The 21,613-nt window shown below is 45.7% G+C and overlaps 4 protein-coding genes and 3 long non-coding RNA genes across 19 annotated transcripts; 3 read left to right on the plus strand and 4 right to left on the minus strand.

Annotated features, from left to right (window-relative positions):
- Positions 1-1,596: 1,596 nt before the first annotated feature.
- On the minus strand, positions 1,597-3,836 carry LOC108160718. Of its 7 annotated transcripts, none has more exons than XR_001775434.2 (5): positions 3,520-3,835; positions 3,386-3,460; positions 3,080-3,337; positions 2,799-3,019; positions 1,597-2,741 (listed from the first exon to the last, which is right to left on the minus strand). It is a non-coding gene; the product is annotated as an uncharacterized LOC108160718 (long non-coding RNA). The 7 variants fall into 7 exon arrangements; XR_001775435.2 differs by having other exon boundaries at positions 3,080-3,317; positions 3,520-3,834; XR_001775436.2 differs by having other exon boundaries at positions 3,080-3,451; positions 3,520-3,836.
- Positions 3,837-4,635: 799 nt separating this feature from the next.
- Positions 4,636-12,258, plus strand: LOC108158852 (solute carrier family 2, facilitated glucose transporter member 1). Of its 4 annotated transcripts, none has more exons than XM_017291578.2 (7): positions 4,810-5,019; positions 7,487-7,591; positions 7,657-7,817; positions 8,002-8,596; positions 8,662-8,874; positions 8,942-9,044; positions 9,307-10,038. In XM_017291578.2, exons 1-7 carry the CDS (start codon positions 4,993-4,995, stop codon positions 9,558-9,560), a joined length of 1,458 nt encoding a protein of 485 aa, XP_017147067.1. In that variant the 5' UTR covers positions 4,810-4,992; the 3' UTR covers positions 9,561-10,038. The 4 variants fall into 4 exon arrangements, with proteins under 4 accessions (XP_033246623.1, XP_017147067.1, XP_017147065.1 ...); XM_017291576.2 differs by lacking the exon at positions 4,810-5,019 and adding an exon at positions 6,360-6,671; XM_033390732.1 differs by lacking the exons at positions 7,487-7,591; positions 7,657-7,817; positions 8,002-8,596; ... (1 more) ...; positions 8,942-9,044; positions 9,307-10,038 and adding exons at positions 10,502-10,785; positions 10,855-11,461; positions 11,524-11,845; positions 11,910-12,258 and having other exon boundaries at positions 4,636-5,019.
- Positions 5,711-6,518, minus strand: LOC108158856. Its single transcript, XR_001775285.2, has 3 exons — positions 6,434-6,518; positions 6,118-6,364; positions 5,711-5,871 (listed from the first exon to the last, which is right to left on the minus strand). It is a non-coding gene; the product is annotated as an uncharacterized LOC108158856 (long non-coding RNA).
- Positions 12,259-12,311: 53 nt separating the features above from the next.
- On the plus strand, positions 12,312-14,058 carry LOC108158853 (solute carrier family 2, facilitated glucose transporter member 3). 4 transcript variants are annotated; one of them, XM_017291580.2, is made up of 5 exons: positions 12,312-12,453; positions 12,513-13,259; positions 13,326-13,538; positions 13,600-13,702; positions 13,758-14,058. In XM_017291580.2, the coding sequence occupies exons 1-5, from the start codon at positions 12,337-12,339 to the stop codon at positions 14,009-14,011; spliced, it is 1,434 nt and encodes a 477-aa protein (XP_017147069.1). In that variant the 5' UTR covers positions 12,312-12,336; the 3' UTR covers positions 14,012-14,058. The 4 variants fall into 4 exon arrangements, with proteins under 4 accessions (XP_017147069.1, XP_017147068.1, XP_033246625.1 ...); XM_017291579.2 differs by having other exon boundaries at positions 13,600-14,058; XM_017291581.2 differs by having other exon boundaries at positions 12,362-12,453; positions 12,521-13,259; positions 13,600-14,058.
- LOC117187850 lies at positions 13,431-14,376 on the minus strand. The gene is made up of 2 exons (XR_004472382.1): positions 14,069-14,376; positions 13,431-13,990 (listed from the first exon to the last, which is right to left on the minus strand). It is a non-coding gene; the product is annotated as an uncharacterized LOC117187850 (long non-coding RNA).
- A 137-nt stretch (positions 14,377-14,513) lies between these two features.
- LOC108158854 (TWiK family of potassium channels protein 7) lies at positions 14,514-19,975 on the plus strand. The gene is made up of 7 exons (XM_017291585.2): positions 14,514-14,827; positions 18,071-18,518; positions 18,580-18,931; positions 18,985-19,223; positions 19,297-19,423; positions 19,477-19,578; positions 19,633-19,975. Exons 2-7 carry the CDS (start codon positions 18,214-18,216, stop codon positions 19,702-19,704), a joined length of 1,197 nt encoding a protein of 398 aa, XP_017147074.1. The 5' UTR covers positions 14,514-14,827; positions 18,071-18,213; the 3' UTR covers positions 19,705-19,975.
- Positions 19,494-21,329, minus strand: LOC108158855. Its single transcript, XM_017291586.2, has 2 exons — positions 21,181-21,329; positions 19,494-21,110 (listed from the first exon to the last, which is right to left on the minus strand). The coding sequence occupies exon 2, from the start codon at positions 21,023-21,025 to the stop codon at positions 19,958-19,960; it is 1,068 nt and encodes a 355-aa protein (XP_017147075.1). The 5' UTR covers positions 21,026-21,110; positions 21,181-21,329; the 3' UTR covers positions 19,494-19,957.
- Positions 21,330-21,613: the final 284 nt, after the last annotated feature.

The following is a 21,613-nucleotide window of genomic DNA, read 5'->3' on the forward strand; positions in this document are numbered from 1 at the left end:
CTCTGCCTGAAATGATATTGCCCTCAGCAAGGACATGTGTAGATACCGAACAAATAAAGGCGTGACACAGTTCTTGCACTTGTGTACCCCCACCACACGCCCCGCCACAAACATTCATTCATTCTCTCAGTCAGGCAGCAACACATATCCGTGTCTTATTTATAGTCCTCCCGTCCTCCCGTCCTCCCGGGCACAATGCCATGTCAAAGTCAGTCTGTCAGTCGAGTCGAGCGCGTCCTGGTCCAGCTCGGGTCACTAGAAAGTGGCGAAAACTGAGTGCAACAAGGTAAGTCACTCTCGAGCTCTTGTTTGCCCTCTCTGTCCGTCCCGCCCGCTTGTAGCATTGCTTCAAAGAGCATGGCTAAGAAGTGGACACATGCCTGAAAGAACAATGAAACTGCATTTGCAGCTTGTCCGATGAATTGTTTCAGGCCAGCGAATCATTATTTTTCTACTTGCGGCAGCTCAAAGTCTGACAATTTATGGCAATTTGTTAGGCTTCACGATAAGGTGGATCTGTCCGGGCGATTTGCTGGCCATTTAAAAGCGGTTTTATCTTTGGCTGTCTTGTCCGAATAAGCGAACAGAACAGAGCGAAGACAGTTGGAGTACAATGAACCGACTGCTGAAGGGGGAGTCACATCGGCTGCGTGATGAGAGGCCGCCATAAACTTGAGTTCAAAGGAAAAGGAAATTGCTTATTGTTCAGCGTGCGTTGTGCTGTACGTATCAGTTTCAGGTTCTTATATTTTTTCACAACAGTTGTCAGTTTTTTATTATTTTGCAGCCTCCAGCCTCCGGTCTCCAGTCTCCAGTCTCCAGCCTTTCCATTGTCTGTGCCTCGGGGATTTGCGAATTTTCAGCCAGTTCAATGCACACCGTTGAGGTTGAAAGGTCGCCACGCCGAGATTTACGGGCAGGTTAACTTGAACTTTACTGCCATTTTCCAATGGAGTGGGTGGCCAAAAAAAAGTAATTAAGAGCAATCAATTGGCAATCATCATTTGTTTTAAAGTGAGTTGCGCCACCTCGACTTGCCAGGGACCTGCAGGGGGCTCCATCAGGGGCTGTTGCTCTCAGATCGAATTCTTTGGTAATTTTGGCACACTGTTACCAAAACCCTGATTTTCATTTGCATTTGAATCACGCTAAAAACTCTCTTCTCGCCTTCCAGCTATGTATTTTTATATTTGTTACTTACCTTAATTAAATTTGAGCATTGTCGCTTTGTCATATGTATACCCGATTCCTAATCGATTCCGATATCCTTCAGGATATTTTTCCAGTAACAGCTGCCAAATTTTCTGGTGCGGTTTATAATATTCTGAATGTCACCCAATCATTCGATTATGTCTTTAGCCACCACAGTTATTTATTATTATATCCGGTATGAGCTTCCATCGTGTTTGTTCCCAAAAACCAAATGGCAGGTGTAGCCTCTAGACTTGGGTAAACTTCAAAAACGAGGAGTAGTTCGGTGTAATTTTAATTGAAATTCAATTTCAATTTAATTCAAAGTTTTTAAATAACAGCAGAATATTTTTACCATGAAAAATGGTAACTATAAATATAAATACATCCAATTAAAGAGACACGTTGCATAGTTTTCTTTTTATTCCACCTGAAATATGCAGTATGTAAATAAAAATTGACCAAATCGTTTCTTACTAAAAAATAAAATTAGAACTCTGAATGCTCTCATTTCTCATCTCTTAAACTAAAAATATTTTGCATTTTTCGAAAGATTGGGAAAGTTTGATAATATTTGGCTCCACGTGGATGAAAATTCTCGGCTCTATGAATAACCGAAACATTCTTATCTGAATGAATGAAATAACCGCAATATGAATTCCAGGTTTCTTCAGGTGATAACGAACAGAATTAACAGGATACCGATTGACACTTTCCTTGTGGCTAGTCGGCTCTCGACCATTTCCATTATGACCATTCTTTAACTTGGGCTGCACGGTGGCGGTGGTGCCTTAATGTACGTGATTATTCCTGTTTTCTACAACAAGAATATCGCCCACGGCTTTCAACAGATTCACGTGCATCGTAATCCACTCCTGCTTCCACGATTGTTATCCCACCCAGTCGGGCCAAGTGTCCAAACAGGACAAAATAATGCCAAATTTCGTCCAGGACTCTGTCGGCCATCTGCGGAGCATGCCGGGAATGTTCATCTCGTGTGTGTTCAGTGCACCCCTGAGCATGCTCTCGACCAGCATAAGTTCCCAAGGAGGAGTTCAGGATTCAGCATCCTTGATCTGTCCTTCGATTGGTATGTGGTGATGGGCTTAATCATTACAGCTACATCCTCAAGCAACGACCTGATGACAAGCTGGATCCCAAGCTCCTATCGCCGGTGGTTACGTCTTTCGTCCGTTACGAACTGGCGCGGGCGGATGAGCCTAGGTTGGGCATCATGAAGATATAAGATAGCAACTAGTTGCTTGATAGTATGAGTGCTGCGGATAGTCGGTAGACTTCAGTGCGATCCCATAGTTTGAAGTTAAACAGTTGCCCAGTCATTAGCCCGAATCAACCAAATAAAGAAGGCGAACAAGTAATGACTCTAAAAGCAGCACAAGACTTTGTAGACTTTGGTCTGTGCACCTGGACACGATTTATTTTTATATGCAGCAGATTCTAGAATGGCGATGACTTATTCGACACCCTAAGAAGCCGCGTTTTAGATTTCTATGAGTGGACTAGTTTAGTAACATTCAGTTAAAATCGATCTAAAAAATGGAAAAATTAAGGTAAAGTCAGTGACGAGAGTGTAATCTGAATATTACCGGATTGTTGACCTGATTAAAGGATATCGTCAAAACCTTTGTGTACCAGATAGTCGGCCTTCAGAGCGTCGGTGTGGTGTACAGTCATCTCCTTAAAGCGCAATGAATGCACAGATCGATGCTATGCGGAGGCAGTACGTTTGACCATCGACTAGACTTGGATCAAGAGCAACACACGTTGCAGGCCTTCCTGGAAGAAGATCTTGGTGCCGTCTTGTATGCTGTTAAGTGAAATTACAATAGAAGAGACCAAAGAAACATGGATACGATGTGATACTTACACGACCTAACCAATTTCGTCACGTCGCAGGACAGTTTTCTGTTTGTTTTTGTCAAACGCAAGAATCTGGAGGTCAGAATTTGGTCACAGCAGTCCAGCAACCCTTCTTTAGCGGTAATGTCCGCTGTCTCCAGCTTTAGCAGGTGATTCAGCTCCTAGACTCCAGGAACAAGCCACTTCAAGGGGAATCTTCTTGCTCCAGTCCCCATGGTAGCAGCTTTCATCTTGTCGAAAAATAGCTTATCGCGGAAGGTAAGAACTTTGGGTTCATTGCTTTTTGGAGTCTTTTTTGTAGGTGAAATCTCACGTTTTGTTTAACATCCAGAAGGGGCTGTACAAGGTGAGCATTTTGCTGCCGTGTTGAATTCCAGGTCTGCAGGTGCTAAAATAGTCTAGAAACTAAAAAATCTGATAGAAATGATAACTGAATTCTGCGCTTACCGCTCTTCATTGAGATCCACGTGTTCTTTCATCTGTGTCGTACGAGGAAAACATCCAGGTCAAAAGCCAGCTCCTGCATCGACATGGCCAAACGCCCGGCGTCGGCGGCCGGTTCCCATTCCACCTGATGAGTCTCGTATGGACGCCGATACAACATATCAATCCACTCACCGACTCAACCCATTATTAGGAAGCTGAGTCTGAATGATAATGGCGTATACTCGCGCACAGAACAGATCATTATTACAAATATTTTTTGTTAGCAAACAAATTGCGACGTAAATTTGAATATTCAGCGAAAGTGTGACCGTTTTTAGTGTAAAACAAAAATCCGGAAAGAAAATCCGCTTTACAGCACTATAATTTATATACACATCATTTGCAGGACTGACGGTTTTAAAACAAGTTTTCGCGCCTTTATAAATTAAAATACTTTAACTAAATTAACAATAAATTTTAGCCGAAAAGTAGCAATATTTTTTAATATGAAGACTACTAAAAAGTTAACCGAAATTTGTTACTATTTATTACTACGCGAAATTGCACTACAAACGAAACTACGTACTCAAAATGTAGTTATAACTTGTTTGCTTTTCTAATTTTTAAAATATATGAGGCACTATATGAATATACAGATTAAACGCTCCGGCAAAAGCAGCCATTAGTGTAGATCCTTAAAAATCTTTCCTCGTTACTGTTACTCATGGGCCCATGGATCAAATAGATCACAGTTCCCCCCAACGATTAGAATGCGAGTATCAAGCGATGAGGAAAAAGACATCCATGGACACTACATAATGAAAAATGATGAAGAAAAACAATAGCTCAAAGTAGACCCCAAAAGTGGAATTTTTTTCACTATTAGGGTATTCTTCGGAATGTTGGGTCTCTATACGCTATTGATGTGTTGAACGTTTTAGATTGAAATTTATTTTCTTAAAATTGATATGAACCTCCCCCCTAACACTGCTACCCCTTATCGATTCAGAGGTATGAAAACAATTCTGTTCAATTCATGAGTCGAAACGATAAGGATAAAGCGGCGTTATGTGTATTCCAACAGCACATTTAACACGTTCAGATAAAGAATGTTATTGAATTAAACAGATAATTTTTGTCGAACAGAGATCGATGAATAGGTAATACCGAAGGAATCTGGGCCAGCCACAAAACAAACTCGTTTAATTTGACAGTTTATGACCCCTCCTCATATCAGCTCATGATATCATTGACCGCAGCAAAGCAAGTGCATTGGGTTTAATTATTCCCTCAGTTGCCAATCCGCTCGCAATCGGGCCAGAACCGCCGCACCGTTAACGAACTCCCGGAATGTGTGTGTTTTTTTAACTACCTCAAATCCACAGACGTTCGAGTTATTCAATTATAACGCGACCAGATATACTCAACTCGTTTCGAAAATATTGCAGTGTTTCATTGTTTAAGCAAGGGATACATTCACCAGGATATATTCCGATGGGCGCCACAGATAATAACAGTGATGTAAGTAGATACTTAGCTTAGATAAATAGCTTAGCCATTTATTATCCATTCTGTAAAAACTTATATTATACCCTTTTAAAATTTGACCCATGCAAATGGTTATATTTCTATTCTATCCGAGTTCTTATTAAATTATACAATTTTAGTGGATATGATACAAAATTCTATGCATATCCCTATATCCAACATTCACTCAGTTCCTCCTAAAATGGCACAGTCTGCCCGCGCGTATTGTACACCACGAGCAGACTGCATCAGAGGAACATATCATTTCATATCTAAAATTATACAAATATTTGTAATGCTTCTAATGGTAATATATTCTGGCCGAACGTGAGACTCGGGACAGGTGAAATATTAAAATTCCGCAGATTAGCCATTGCATCCGAGGCAATAAGGATTTGGCTATCAGCGGCAGTTTCATACAGTCTCAGTAGTACATACGATACACGATAAATACATCTGAAATGGACAGATAACTGATTTTGTTTTCATTAATCAATAATAATGCTTGCGATGAACGTGCTTGTATACCTGTAATGTGTATCACTTTTTTGCGCTGGTCACCCATGCTTGATTGTGTTTATGATTAGAGCAACCAATTTTTTTTTTTTTTTTTTTTTTTTTTTTTTTTCGCCCTCTTTGGACGTTGACATGCAATGACTGCATCTTTCAAGAGGCGATGCAGTTACTGCACCGTCAAGTGGCCCGTGTGACACCAGCAGAAGGCTGTTACGCGCGGATCCCAGGCAAAACGCAGCCCAGCCCGCATTCTGGACAAAGGCACGTTTGTCGTCAGCGAATTAAGTTGATTGCTTTTTAATTTGTTAAAGCGCGAAATGGAACCCATTCCTTTCAGTGGACAGGAAATTTATTAAAAAATAGTGTTTGTAAGAAACCAGTTGTGATGCTCAGTTTGAAAAAAAAACAGTGCTATCGAACTCATCAATAAGGATGTGGCAAACGACAGCATGACACATTACCTACAGAAGGTGCGGTCATCCAGCTCATTTTCGGTGCTATTTGATTCGTTAGTTTTGTTTTTTTTTTCACTCGGTGAGGTGAATGTGTAAGCCAAAACATAATTAATATATTTACCAACAATTCCCTTAATTCGAAAAGTTTGCGCCACCTTGTGTTTTGTATCATCAATGGGCTCCCTTCAGAGAGAGAGAGAGAGCGAAAGCTTCTAACAGTAGTTGCCGGCACAATTATGTGCTTTTTCTGGGAGCTTTTAGCCCCCCAATAAATCGGCATGCATTGTCGCGTACTCAGGCTGCTCCAAGCCTTCAACGCTGGCATTACCAGTGCGCTTCCAATGTATCGTCAAATATAAACAATTATTCTAAATAATTGAATAAAATTGTTAGTGGTGGAATGTATGAATTTGCATACGGCCACGACACCTTCTCACCTGTAGAAGTAATAGTGTGTTACACAACACTGCAAATCGAACGCCGAGCCCGCTACGATACAACAAATTTTGTTAACAATCTTCACACGCACTGTTAATGTTCGCGTGTGCTCCAAAGTGTTCTTATCAAGCAAAGTTCATCAATATGGCAAATAAAAATTACCCTGCCGAATCACAACAGTTATACTCGCAGCCCACACGAGTGGAGCTGCTGTCGCCGCAGACGAATATAAATCAGGTGAGAGAGCAAACGGTTCTTTAACTGAGCACAACACTCTCGTGTCCTCTCTGCAAGATCTCTTTTGTGTACCTCTCTAACTGTAAACTATTCTATTTCCTGCTTATGCACTCTTGCATCTTTTCTTTGTTGACTATGCAGTTACATATGTACATTACATATGTACATGTATTGTGTTTGTTGGATGCTGTTATTTTATCTCGGAATAAAGAACATAATATATACTACACGCGTCTCTTACCCTCTGTACTTTATTTACATGTGTATGTACATATATGTTTGGAAATACTTAAAATAGATTAACACACACAACGCTTTTATATACAAAATATATTTATTTAGTGGTCTTATGTGCAGTAAAACCCGTAGTGACATTGACTGATGTATATAAGCATCTATACATACAAACGTGTACACTGTACTTTCGTACAGCAGAATATTTGGGGCAATGTTGCGATCTTTTCATTCGTTTTATCAGCTGAATTTCCAGGCATTCCTTATCGGCTTATAAATAGACACCGCCATTCTAATACAATTATAGCAGTTTGATTATAAGTCAATTTCGACTAAATCTAATCCCATTGCTCTTGAAAAGAAATAGAAAGTTTTTGACCCTGGGTCATTGCTAGCCATAATTAGCGACAATTATTCAGATTAAAGCATTCCATTCCGGGAATAAATCAGTACGTTATGACCCCAACAACAATGACGCACCGGACCGCACACAAGCAAAACGCTATCACAGTCCAACATCTATGCGCACTTAAATATTTTTTCAGAAACGCTATCTCTAATATTAGTTCAAATGATTTCAGAAACCGAGATGGGGCAAGCTGATGTTACTGATGGCCATAGCCACCACCTTAGGCGGAGCAGTGTCGACGGGCTACTGCATAGGCGTTATCAATGCTCCCTCCAAGGTGAGTTCCGACCCAGCCTAAGTACCTGTCCAGTGGCAGCAATACTAACTCGCCTATCTTTAAAGTTCATGAAAATTTGGTGTAATCAAACGCTGCATGACAACTATGGCAGCAACCTGAGCGAAACCGGACTGGATTTGCTGTGGTCGAGCATTGTTTCTGTTTTCCTGGTTGGTGGCGCCATCGGCTCGCTGGGCGGGGCTGGGGCGGCCAATAAATTCGGCAGGTATGTGTGGCCATTAATCAGTCAGATAAGCCGCTTTCATAGAGTTTTTTATGTCCCCAAATGTGCAAAACAAATGCCAATACGACCTTAAAATATTCAGTGGGGCATTTATTTAGCGCAAATCAAAACGGAAACGATCAATAGATTAATTTTAATCTCTCTCTCTCTCTCTCTCTCTTTGCAGAAAAGCATGCTATCTCATTTGCGGGGGGCTGTTTACGGTCGGAGCGGTGCTCTTCTTTTTCTGCCGCGCGGCCAACTCCGTCGAAATGCTGTTAATTGGACGCTTCATTGTCGGGCTAGCATCGGGCCTCGTAACCGCGACCTTGCCCATGTATCTGTCCGAGGTGGCTCCGCTAGCACTGCGTGGAACGCTGGGCGTCTTCTGTGGTGTGGGTGTGACGGGAGGCGTGGTCGTGGCACAAGTATGCAGTTTGGCCGATGTTTTCGGCACCGCTGATCTCTGGCACTATGCGTTGTCCGCATACATGGGCCTGATCATTGTGGGCTACCTGCCCTCGTATCTCTTCCCCGAGAGCCCCAAGTTCCTGTACATAGTCAAGGGCAATCGTGCGGCGGCCAGGCGAGAGCTGCAGCGACTGCGTGGCGAAGATGCGGAAGAACTCATCGCACAGGAGCTGGCCGAGATGGAAGCCGAGACCAATGCCAAGAAGCAGACAAGCAGATTCTGCGATGTGCTCCGCGATTCCCGCTATCTGCTCCCGCTTGTCATTGTCTGCTGCTTCCACGGCGGCCAGCAGTTGTCGGGCATCAATGCAGTGAGTAGTGATATTCGTTTAAAACATATTTATATCGGATTTTCATTATCCTGAACATTTTGCAGATCTTCTACTATTCGGTTTCCATCTTTGAGAAGGCCGGCCTCTCCACAGCGAATGCCCAGTGGGCTAATTTGGGCGCTGGATGCCTGAATCTGGCCGTCTCGCTGATGGGCCCTTGGCTGATGGCCAGCTGCAACAGACGCACCCTTATGATGTTCTCCTGTGCCTTGTGCTCCGTCTTCCTCTTTACCATTGCCTTCGTCTTGTACTATATCGTAAGTGTTTCTTCGTGCTTGTTCCATCTGATTGCATTTTTTTATTCTCGTTTGTTATGAATTGCAGGACTTTGTCAGCTGGTTTGCCTCCGCCTGCATTTTCTGCATCATGGGCTATATTTTCTTCTACCAGTTCGGCCTGGGCCCCATTCCGTACTTCATTGGATCAGGTAATTTGAGGCCGGGCCGCCAGTCGCGTGACGACGCCAGCTGCCACGAGCGTCGAAGTAAAAGTCGAGTCTCGTGATGCCGCCAGTTGCTCCAATTTCCGAGCATTCGGTCTATATAATTGAATTGAACGAGGTTCATTGGACCAGTTGTTTATGACAATAGGCAACTCCAGACACTCTGCCGTTGTCGTTGATCGCCGATCGTCGCTGGCTCAATTATTGGACTGCTAACTGATACGAATTATGCCTTTTCAATTTGCAGAACTGTTCGAGGTGGCCCCTCGCTCCGTGGCCATGTCGATGGGCAGCCTGGCGTCATGGACGTGCAATTTCATAATTGGCATATCCTTCCCTAGCGTGCAGAATGCCTGGGGCGCCTTTGTCTTCCTGCCGTTCTCCATTACCTGTGTGCTGCTCTGTTTGCTAACGAAATTCTATCTGCCGGAAACACGAGGGCGGGATCCCTCAGAGGTGGCACCTCTCGTATCGAAGGGTTTCCGGTCCAAGGTCAAGTGATACCTGCCGCAAACGCACGTCTTACACTTAGATATAATTAGCTAATGATAGGGTGTCTCTTAAATGTACAATTGCAAAGATGGGGCCGTGTCTTGTACCTTGTGCCTTCATCGACAATAAGCCAACAAGCCAAACCAATTTTTTTTATCTTTTATACGTCATAAGTTTTCTGTAAAAAAATAAAAAATATGAATGAGGAACTAACTTTAAGTCCATACGGGCCGTCCCTTATCGTCGCACAAGTTCAATTAAGCGCCCTGGGGACGGCACTCCAACTAATACTTTGTTAATTAGATTTATTGTTGTAAAGAATGCGCCACAAAAGCGGGATCCGGAGATCCATCTGTGGATACCCTTTCCTTGTGCTGGCTCACTTGTGCTCTCTGCTCAATGTATGTTAATTAATTGAGCGTTTGATTGGATCAGATAGATGCCGTGGCTTATGAACTGTTAAATAAAATCACATATATATATGCGACACGGGAGTATCGTGCACTCTATAGTAGTGTGTTAAAGCGATCGGATATGTATGTTCAGTGCAAATGGAAGCGCCCGTGTCAGTGATAAGGAAACAAGTAGAACAATACACGACAAATTTATCTATGGCGGGCTCTGTAGGGGCTGTAAGCGTAGGAGCAGTGTTTCCAAACATTCTCCGTATGCAATTGACACATCACTGGCGAGGCATAGATGGATGACTCAGGCAGGTGTCTGTCTGGTGGAGAGTCAGAGCTCTCCAACCAGATCCGTGACACTTTAGTTTTGGCTCTCCACGTAGCAGCATCGCGGATTTGGTTGTTCGTCGCTCATCGCTCATCATGGTCTTTGTTATGGTGACTTGCTGATTTGAAAGACACTCTCTCCCTTCGGGAACGAGTTTTTCGCTTAAGTCTTTTGTTTGGCTCTCGGTAAACATTTGAATTACTTTGCTATCTTTGCAGCACGTCACGCCGGCTAAATGCCGCGGCTGGACAACGTTTCTGCTGCTCATTTGCCTAAGCGTTACGGTGGGCACCACAATTCCTGTGGGATACTTCTTCGGCGTTCTCAATGCACCGGCCGAGCTCATCAAGCGCTGGTGTGAGGATATCCTGGCCAGCGAGTACGACACCATCATTAGCTCCAGCCAGCTAGATATACTGTGGACCAGCATCGTCTCCATCTATCTGATTGGGGGCATTTGTGGGTCCTGTTTCAGCGCCTTGTGCAGCGACAAATACGGCCGGTGAGTGGGACAAAATGGTGGAGTCCTTACTCAAGCTAACTCTGTGATTTATCTGGCTGCCTCTTTCAGGAAGGGCTGTCTCATGATAAGCGGCGCGATTCTCGTAGTTTGCGGCATGCTTTTTACCTGGTGTCGGGCTGCCAAGTCATTGGAGATGCTGATGGTTGGACGCTTCTTGGGCGGGATCGCCTCTGCCTTGATTTTCACCGCCCAGCCCATGTATCTGCTGGAGCTGGCTCCCTCGGAGCTGAGCGGCAGTGTGGGCGTCTTCACCTGCATTGGGGTGACGGGTGGCATTTTGCTCGCACAAGTGCTGACCCTCTCCCAGTTGCTTGGCAACGAGAACCTGTGGCCCTACGCCCTGAGCTTCTACACACTGCTGGTGGTCGCCTCGCTGCTGCCCATGTGGTGGTTTCCGGAGAGTCCTCGCTGGCTCTACCTGCACAAGGGCGACTCGGCCGGCAGTGAGCTGGCGCTGCGGCGTATACGTGGTCAGGGGGCCGAGGAGGAAGTGCAGCGGGAACTGCTCGAGATGAAGGCCACGTTGGAGGCCCAGGCCCAGGCCAGCAGCAAGGCTAGCTCCCTATGTCAGGTTCTGGGTGATAGAGAGCTGTTTCTGCCCCTGCTTTTGGTCTGCTCCTTCCAAGCCACCCAACAGCTCAGTGGCATCAATGCTGTAGGTCCTGCAGCTTCCGCTTTAATCTGTGAGGAAATTGATGCCGATTCGAATCTTTTCAGATCTTCTTCTACTCCCTGTCCATTCTGACTCAGGCGGGCTTCTCGCCGGAGGCAGCCACCTGGCTGAATCTGGGCATTGGCGGATTCAATCTGTGCACTTCCCTGCTGGGCCCGCTTCTGGTCCACAAGTTCCCACGTCGCCCCCTGATGATGTTGTCCTGCGCCGTTTGCGCCCTTTCGCTTTTGGCCATGTCCATTGGTCTGTACTTCCTGGAGAGCTCGGGGAGCACGGTGCTGACCTATTTCTGTGCTGCCTTCATCCTCATCTTCATCCTGGGCTTCCAGATTGGTTTAGGTCCCATAGCCTACTTTATTGGCTCTGGTTCGTATCTGTTTAGCTCTCGTTTTGGCATTACCAGCTCATACAAGATTTGTTTCTTCCGCAGAGCTGCTCGAGGACTCGCCCCGTCCAGTGGCCATGTCGATGGGCAGCCTCTTCTCCTGGATTGGCAATTTCCTGGTGGGCATGTGCTTTCCCCTGCTCCAGAGCGTCTGGAGCTCCTTCGCGTTCATGCCCTGCATGTGCGTGTGCATCTACTGCCTGCTGCTCACATGGCGCTATCTGCCAGAAACGCGAGGACGCGAGCCCAAAGATGTCAAGCCCCTGATGAGCCACGGTCTGCTCTCGAAACTGGACTAGAACTATGGATGGTGTTCAATAATCTACATATATATAATCAGTTATCATTATAATCAGTATAGTCACTTAATACAAATCCAAAATGCGACCAACAATCGATTTCTTGATTAAAGGAGGCTGCGTTTTATCTGTCTGACATCTAGGAATCCAGCAAAAGCTAAAATACAACCACAATGGACGAGAAGAAGCAGGGCTGGACAGCGTTCCTGCTGCTTATCTGCGTGTGCATCACCTTGGGGGCCGTCATTCCCATCGGATACTCGTTTGGCGTGATCAACGCACCAGCCCAGGTGGGTGGGTGGAGAGGAGCCATAGCCATAGCCATAGCTCAATACTAATCCCTTATTAGTTCATCAGACTTTGGATCTTCGAGTCGGCCCAGTCCAGATACTCGACCGTCTTGGGCGACTCTCAGCTGACAACTCTGATGGCCTGTGTAGCGTCCATGTTCCAAGTCGGTGGCATTGTGGGTTCTCTGGTTGCGCCCGGCTGCAACACGAAGCTGGGACGCAAGGGCAGCCTACTTGTCAGTGGAGCCCTGCTCACCGTTGCCGCGATTCTGCAGTTGTTCTGCCGCATGGCCAGCTCGGTGGAAATGCTGCTCCTTGGGCGACTGACAGGCGGCATAGGAGCTGGCCTGGTCTACACCACTCAGCCCATGTACCTGGTGGAGCTGGCGCCGGCTGAACTGAGCGGCAGCGTGGGCGTCTTCACCTGTATCGGCATCACAGGCGGGGTTGTGGTGGGTCAGTTCTTTTCCTTCGATTTCCTGTTGGGCACTAGCAAGCACTGGCATTGTGCCCTGGGTGGCTATGTGATACTGGTGATCATTGGCCTTGCGCCGCTTCTCTGGTTCCCCGAGAGCCCCAGATACTTGATGTCCAAGGGCAACAGGGGTAAGACCCGAGCGATTCTTGTGCGACTGCGGAAGAGCGAGCAGCGCGTGGACACGGAGCTGGCGGAGATTGAGGCCGCCTTGGCCGTCGCAGTGGAGAAGAGTAGCATGGCGGACGTGATCCGCAACAGCAAGCTGACGATGCCCCTGATCATTGTGTGCTCCTTCCATTTGGTTCAGCAAATGAGCGGCATAAATGCGGTAGGCGGTGGGATATGGCATTGCCCAGACAGGGCCATTCCAGCATAATCTTTCTCCCGCCCCCAGATCTGGTTATATTCCGTGTCCATTTTCACAGATGCTGGATTCACCTTGGAAGTGGCTTTGTGGCTAAATTTCGCCGAGGGAGTGCTGAACTTTTTCGTTGCCCTCTTCGGACCCTGGATGATGGCCAGCTTCAACAGGCGAATCATGATGATGCTCTCCTGCCTATTCTCATCCATTTTTCTGTCTTTGCTCAGCGTCGGGCTCGAGCTTATGGTAGCAACACCTTGAATAGACGTATACCTTTGGCATACGCTTACGTATCCTTTCACCTTAGAGCTCGTACCAGAAGGTTTCCTACGGCTGCATCCTCTTTCTGTCGCTGTACATCGTTGCCTTTAACTTGGGTCTGGGACCCATGCCCTTCTTCATTGGCTCTGGTGAGTATCCGAAATGTGCATGTGCTATGTTCATCACTCTTTGGCCTATTGATAGAGATCTTCGAGGTGTCGCCACGTCCCGCTGCAATGGCCTTGGGCAGCCTGACCAATTGGCTATCCAACTTTCTGCTTGGCATGGTGTTCCCCCTCCTGCAGTCGGGCATTGGACCGTTTGCCTTTATACCCTGCTCTCTGATATGCCTCTATGGATTCCTCCTGACCTGCCGCTACTTGCCGGAGACCAGGAACCGCAATCCCAAGGATGTGGCGCCTTTGCTGCAGAAAGGCCTCAAGTCGAAGATCAAGTGAAACAAAAAGTGAAAAATTAAATATATTTCAGCTGCATATATGTACATACATACATACATGTTAGGGTATGCGTACGTCGGTGCGAGTCTAGCGAAAAAATATTGTAGAATGCGCTCTGCTCTCTCCGTCTCGACAGCCTCCTCTCCACCCTCCTCCACATAGACGATCGCCACGGCCAACAATGGAGGCAGGCAGGGCGACGCGACGTCACAGGTAATGCGTCAAGATTAGCGCTTTGTGTATGTTGTCTATAAATACAGCCAGTGGGCCACAGTGGGCCACGGAGCGTCGAGGAGAGCGCACGCGGCTTGCGAATGAGGCACTTGCTCCGGGATCGGGTCGAATTGGTTTGGCAGCGGCAGCGGCAGCGCGCACACGAAAGTGAATTGAAGTGAAAAGAAATGAAGTAATGTGCGGTTAAAAATACACCAAGTAACGAAACAAATACAAGACAAGCAACAGCATTAAGTAATTTCCAATAGAATAGAACTCCCAAGCCAAATTCGGAGGCATTCGGTGCGTTAAATAACACTGATAAAATAATATACAGAGCAGAGGCGCGTACCGTACAAACATAAATACTCGCATCGTTCTGTTCTGTTCTGTTCTACATGTACAATTCGAAAATACATCAGATCAGCGAAACCGAAACAGAAACAGAGCAGAGCAGCATTGGGATAGCGGTGCTTTCTCATTCATGACGTCACGGCCACGAGTGCACGAGGTGAACATCTGGCAAGGAAGAACGCAGCGCAGCGCAGCGGCAGGCAGTTGGGGCCAGAACAAAACGACTCTGGCAACTGTCATAATAAACAGGTTTGTAATTTGGATAAATAGCAGCGTGAATAGGAATGCATGGGGGTGGAGATCCTACCAGGAGGCTACGGCGAGGATCACGACAGGGTGTAGTGGTGCAGGGGGTGGCGCACGCAACTCGATACGCATTCAATACACGCATTTCCCCCCACCCCACACAAAGTATGCGGTCAATGCACGAAAATCAGTTTTTGGCTCCGTCCGTGTACTGTCAGGTCAGTTGGTGGCTTGGCCAGAGTATTCTGGCCATCAATATGCGTGGACGTGGATGTCGTCGTTGTGGTTTTTAATTTTTGTTTTTGTACGTGTTTTCTTGTTTTTCTTGTAAGTATTGCGATATTAGTGTGTCATTTTGCTCTTTTTGTCCGGTATAATTAAATTTGAAAATCTCTTCTCGTGTAGCCGCTGACACTTAACATTCTGTGCCTGTCTGTCATATTTAAGCAGCTTTTTTCGTTTCTAATTTTCTTCTTGGCATGGCAAATTAAATGCTGAAAATTAATTGTGCAAGTCTGCTGTCTGAAGGATCTGCACCGTGACTCAGCCTGTGTCTAATGAGCCCCCGAACAGACAGATGATTGACAGATGGAACGTAATACTAACAGAATTCGGAACTCTACGGAAAAGTAAAAATAGGGAAATTCCGCTCAGCGGTAGTCCTTACATTTCAGTTTCCCACAGAAAAGCGGTTTCCATAAGTGTTTTCCAAACAATTCCAGATGCCCATGACGCATTTTAGTTCTTAACTAGAAGGCCAAGAAAAAATTGAAAGAGCCACTTCCAAGAAATAAATATATGTAGGTAACAATAAAATTGCTGATCGGAGTAGGGGCTTAATCGACTACAATGCATCCATTTCCTTGATATAGCATCATATGTATATCGATTGTTTTGATCTTCCACCAGTCAAATATACCCATGACCCATGGGGCAGAGATAAAAAGCAGGCCAGCCCAGAACTACAATACATTAATTAGCGAGCAGTTTCCGCCGTCTTCAGCTTTGATCTTTATTTGCGGCTAATCTATGGATTTTTGGGTAAGCAGACCCCCGCATAAATGTCTTGAAAGGCTATTCAAAGAGCAATTATAATTAAAATATCTACGCAATGCAGAACAGATATTTTGTGCAATAGAAACCGACTTTACGGCCTGATGGACCCCAGACAGCGAAGGCGCATTGCGCTTTGCCATCCAAAAATATCGCGGAAAAACTCGTCAAGATTGCCATTTAATTGCCGACTACACACCGGACCGGACTGCACTCCGCCGCACTCTTCACTGACCGGGACCCGATCGTCCTAATTGAGCTGTACCTCCCCTGTATCTTCTCCTCTGAATACTCCTCTACGAATATCAAGAACATGCTCGCTCGTAGACATTCCATTTGGCAGGGATCAGCTTTTTAGCTCGGTTCCGCCCCTAATGTGTTTTTCTTTACGCGTCCCGTCTTGTGTATTTTGTGTACACTCATCATGCGTAGTAGAATCAATAGTTTCTGGGCGAGTCAATAAAATATACATATATTTCCCTGAACATCCAAGGCCAGCTCCAAACTATGGTTTGCCCCAAAAACTATGGGCGGCAATAAAAGTGTTTCTCTGGCCACAAATTAGACTAATGACTGTGGTTAGGGGCTGGGGCTGGGCCTGGTGCTGGGCCTGGGGGCGGCTGTCCAAAGCAGAAGTTTATAAAAATAATCTCAAATGAACTCGTATTTCACACCCACTAAATTAAACCTTCGAAAACGAAATGAAAAACTAAACAACAGCAACAAAAGGTGTTTTGGCGTTTGGCGTTTGGCAACCGCTACCACAGACGACGGACCGCATCGACAGACAGCGAATCGCACCGCATCGCATCATTAGGAACTCTCCAATTTGACGCCATCGCTACGCCATTAATTCTTGAATGTAGACGAGTGTCATCCTCCGTCCACGCGAGAAAATTGAAATACCACACACAAGCAGTAGATCGATCCGTGGGGATGGCATGGGATGGGATGAGATGATGTGACTGTTCCATAGGCCAGCTGCCAAGATTGTAGTCCAATAATTCATGTTCATGTTGGCCATTTATTAAAAAACAAACAAACACACATAGCATTAAGATATATCGGGCAACACTCCATAGGCATCCTTTCGACTATAAGATACCCTGTGCATGAGCATCTCTTACGAAAACGATCCTCAGAGATTTATTTAAACTTGAAAATTTATTAGTTGATCTTCCGGGAAGCTACTAATTAAAAAATCTGATAATATTCCTATTTTTATTTTCTGATGGTACTTACAGTCTCGAGCCATTTCGATTTTTCATTCTGCTATCTACATTTTTTTGTTCGCCTGCTGATTTTAAGGGCGATTACAACATCAGCAACAATCCATTACAAGCAAAAACACTTGCCGCAACACTATACCACCTGGTACTCAGCATATGTTGTGCAAAGATTTATGTGACTTGTACAATTTATTCCTTCACTCCTCTATTCTTTTTCTATCTAACGACAAATATTAGAGCTGTTTCGACTCGCTCACTCCGCCGGGGGCGCCACTTACTGAGGAAAACAGTGGAAACAGCGAGTGCATGGAACCAAAATTTCGCATTCTAATAGATAAGTCCGTTCCCTAAGAAATTACAAGAATCTCCGTTTCATTCGAAGCACACCTAACCTTCTTTCATTCATTCATTAGTTGCCATCCTAATTATTAATATTTATATGAATATTTTCTCTTGATTAATCCGCACGCATATTCACACGCATGAATTCACTACGCAATGCGGAATGGAATGGAATCTCTGATCGCCTGGAAATTCTGTGTAGCATAGCATGTACATACATATGTACTCGTAAACTACGAGTAGGTGCAAAATGGTATCCAAACTCTGTCCGGACAGTACTAAAACAATGTATCAAGATCTTTACGAGTATGCGTTGCAGATCGTATATTGCACGATAATCCCAGACTAGACTATAAAAATAAAACACCTACTCGTACAGGCAAGGCAACTTACTCGTACGGGCACACACATGAACACTCATTCGTACGTTCCGAATCCGTCCATTGCTCGCAAAGATTTATGGCCGCTAAGGCTAAGCACTTTGATAATATAGCCAGCGTTTTGTTTATTTACCACTTTGTGTGTTTGGGCTAAACTGCGAGTAATCACGGATATATTTAGCGATAGGTGTGCAGGAAATCCTTTGGGGCGTCACTCAAGCCCTCCTATCGTATATTTACAGCTCTACAACGCCCAATGCCAATGGGAGACAGGCGCAGGACACTCGGCTCGAAGCATGTCCAAGCAAACGCCAGTGGAACGCCCAGCGAAATCGGAAACGAAACGGAAACGAGCTGCTAAGCGGATCCGAGCACGAGGCCAGACATGTCCTCACGACGGAGCTCATTCCGCCGGAAGGAGAAGCCAGCATTTCAACGATTCAAGGATCACTGCCGCCACTTCACGGCCTTCATGTTCAGCAATGTGGGCATCATACTGCTAGTCACCTTCTACACGATTGGCGGCGCCTTTATATTCCAGGCCATCGAAATCTTCGAATACGAGCGACTCAGGTCGGAGAAGCCGCATCGGTTCATCGAGCGCAATGTCAGCGGGGAGTGCCTCACGCGCATCTGGGAGCTGACGGCCGAAAACATTAGTTTCTTCGACCACAAGGCCTACAGGAAACGGTGAGATATAGCTAACAACTAAGAAAATCATAAACTAAACTAGACTATTCTACGCTTTTAGTGTCAATGACGTACTTCTGGAGTACCAGCGGGCGATTGTTAAGAAGCAACTGAAGGGACCCGATGTGGAGCAATGGAGCTTCTCGGGGGCCTTTCTCTATTCGCTGACCGTCATCACAACGATCGGATATGGTAACATAACACCCCATTCCGAGTGGGGTAAGCTGGCGACCATTCTGTATGCGATAATCGGGATGCCTTTGTTCCTGCTCTACCTCTCAAACATTGGCGATGTGCTGGCCAAGTCCTTCAAGTGGATTTACTCCAAGGTCTGCCTGTGCCGCATATGTCCTGGAGTGGCCAAGCGCCGGATAATACGGGAGAGACGAAAGATGCGACATCTTGCGCGGGCGGTGAGTGAGAGCGTCTCTCATCAAGTGGGATATCATCACACATATAATTTCAGCTCCAAATGCACCACATGGAGGGTGGCGGCGGAAGCAGTAGCTACTCCAGCAGCAGCTCTACCACCAACAGCAACAGCAACAGCAGCAGTAGCACCGACTACACGAAGAGCTCTTATCACAGCTCCAGCATCGTGGATGTGGCGTACAGCGGATCCGATTCGGATATTGAGCGAGAGATACGCGGCAGCACGGATGAGATAACTGTCCCTCTGACAGTCTGCATTTTTGTCATGGTCGGGTAAGAGCTGCAGACTTCTCAAAATGCTGCCACACACAGATCCCTTAAACACGCTGCACTCCTTCTCTTTCAGGTACATTCTGTGGGGTGCCTTGCTCTTCGGTCGCTGGGAGGACTGGAACTACTTGGATGGCAGTTACTTTTGCTTAATCTCGCTCAGCAGTATTGGATTTGGGGATTTGGTGCCAGGCGACCGGGTGGTAAGATCATCACGAATACAAATAAGAACCGTCTATGAGCTTTCTCTTGATAGATAACCGCCGATAGGGACAAAGTTGAGGTCAGCTTTATTCTCTGTGCCGTATATCTATTGCTGGGAATGGCCGTGATTGCCATGTGCTTCAATCTGATGCAGGTAAGTGATCGTATTCTGTCGTTTAATGGATCTAATGATTCTTCTTTATGACAGGAGGAAGTCGTACACAACATACGAGCTATTAAGCGGGGATTCAAAGCCTGCTTCCGTTGTCGCAGCTCTTAGAGGCCTCTGGTCCGGGTCTTGGGTTCCCAATTACAATTACGTTTTATCGTACAAAATTATAATTATTTAAATTTTTTATCTTTAGGTAGATTTGTACATATAGTAGGGCTAACTACGACTAAGTAGGACTAGAAAGAATATGTTTCTTCATGAAAGGGACATTTAATACGCTGCTACACCCTAAGACATATTGCAATTGCCTTGAAGGGCGAACAGTAAATTTTGAAAACGTAGACAAATCAGCGGCAATAAATCACGTGCGCTTCATCCATTTCATTGGCTCTTTATTAAACCGATCCAAACGCTTTTTTCTTGCCAGCAAAGCCTTCACCTCGTGGTCTAGTTGCAGCTGAGGGCAGACGGACAGCTGTATGTAGTTGGGCACTGTGGAGGAACGCCTATCAATGCAGGCCTCCTGAAACTGTTGGACCAACTCTTCGGCTATGTTCCCTTGGGCGGACGTTGTCATCAGATCGAAGGCCGTACTTTTCAGCGCATCAAACTGTTCTTTTGTCTTGGCAGTGACCTGCCTTTGGATGGTTTCCCTTTGGACAACAGACAAGCTGATATCATTTTGCAGGTCGTAGGGCTCAATAGTCTTGTGTGTGTCCTCAAGGAAGTTCCGCCTGCGCACTTCTATATGCATGCTCGGATTTGGACCCTTCGTTGCAGATAGTGGTTGCCGTTTCTTGTTTTGCACCGGCGACCATTTCGGCGGCGGTTTGGCTTTGCCGATATTGTTGGTCGTACGACGCGCGTAAGTGCGCTCCGGCGGCTTCACCCGTATTGAGCTTCTCAGAGGTGGGCTTGCGTTCAAATTAGAGTTGGGTGTGCTCGACACACTCATCCTCGCGTCTGTGATGCCGTCTTCAGGCGGCAGAGGCGGAGGAGGGGAGGACTGGTTCACATGAAGAGATACGTCCTGTATCTCGGATTCGAATGGAATTGCTTGGCTTGGCTCAACGGTTTTGTTGGCAGCGCGGATACGACGAACAGAAAGTGAAGTTGGAGTGCTCCCTGCCAGAGGTGGTGGCAGTGTAGACGAAATCATCCTCTTCGGTGCTCGCACCGGCGGACAACTGCTCACAGGTTGAACGATCGGGTATGTGGTCAAGCTGGACTCACTGCAGCACCGTCTATTCATCGTAATGTTTTGGAGGGTGATCCGGTCGTTGACAATCTGCGGTATGAACAGCTCCGTGTCATACCCCGGGCACTCCACCATCACCCCTTCCGACTGCAAATGAATTGTGAATGATAGCGTACTTTTTCTCACCAGCGCCGGCAACGACGGATTCGATTTTGCTGGTGTGGGTGCCATTGGAATGAATTAACGTATGCCTTCCGATGGGGATAATTTTTACCAAAATTAATATCAATGTTGTAGCAAACTATTTGTGTGATGGCTGTGTAAAAGAACGATGTAAGCAACTAGAAAGAACAACTAGAATGAAGTAAAACAAACTGTGAACTTACTGGAATGTTTCCGACTGTTTTTGGAAAATTATGATAAATTATGATGGGATTATTTGGCCGCCCGCCTTTTGAAGGTGGAAATTGCCAAGTCAAAGAATAGAAGATGTTGGAGTACTGTTTATAGCTTTACATCAATTTCGTCGATGAAGTCAATTAGTGTTTGGTACGCGCTGATGTTTTCTTTTTCAAAGAATTTGTATATATCATTATATTTTCTTGGATATGGGAAGTTTTGCCTTGTTGTGTTGTACTTTGTACAATTGAAAATTAAATGCGAGGCGTTATCGATACTATCGCATGTATCACATATGTTACTAGGAACTACATGCATTTTGGCGAGAGTGTGCCTATCGAATGCGTTACCACTAAGCAGTCTGTTGATTTTAGCGTCAATGGCTTTAAGCTTAGTTTTATTTAGGAACCACGGTTTGGA

The sequence above is a fragment of the Drosophila miranda genome, chromosome 3, assembly GCF_003369915.1.
Source record: "Drosophila miranda strain MSH22 chromosome 3, D.miranda_PacBio2.1, whole genome shotgun sequence".
Lineage (NCBI taxonomy): Eukaryota > Metazoa > Arthropoda > Insecta > Diptera > Drosophilidae > Drosophila > Drosophila miranda.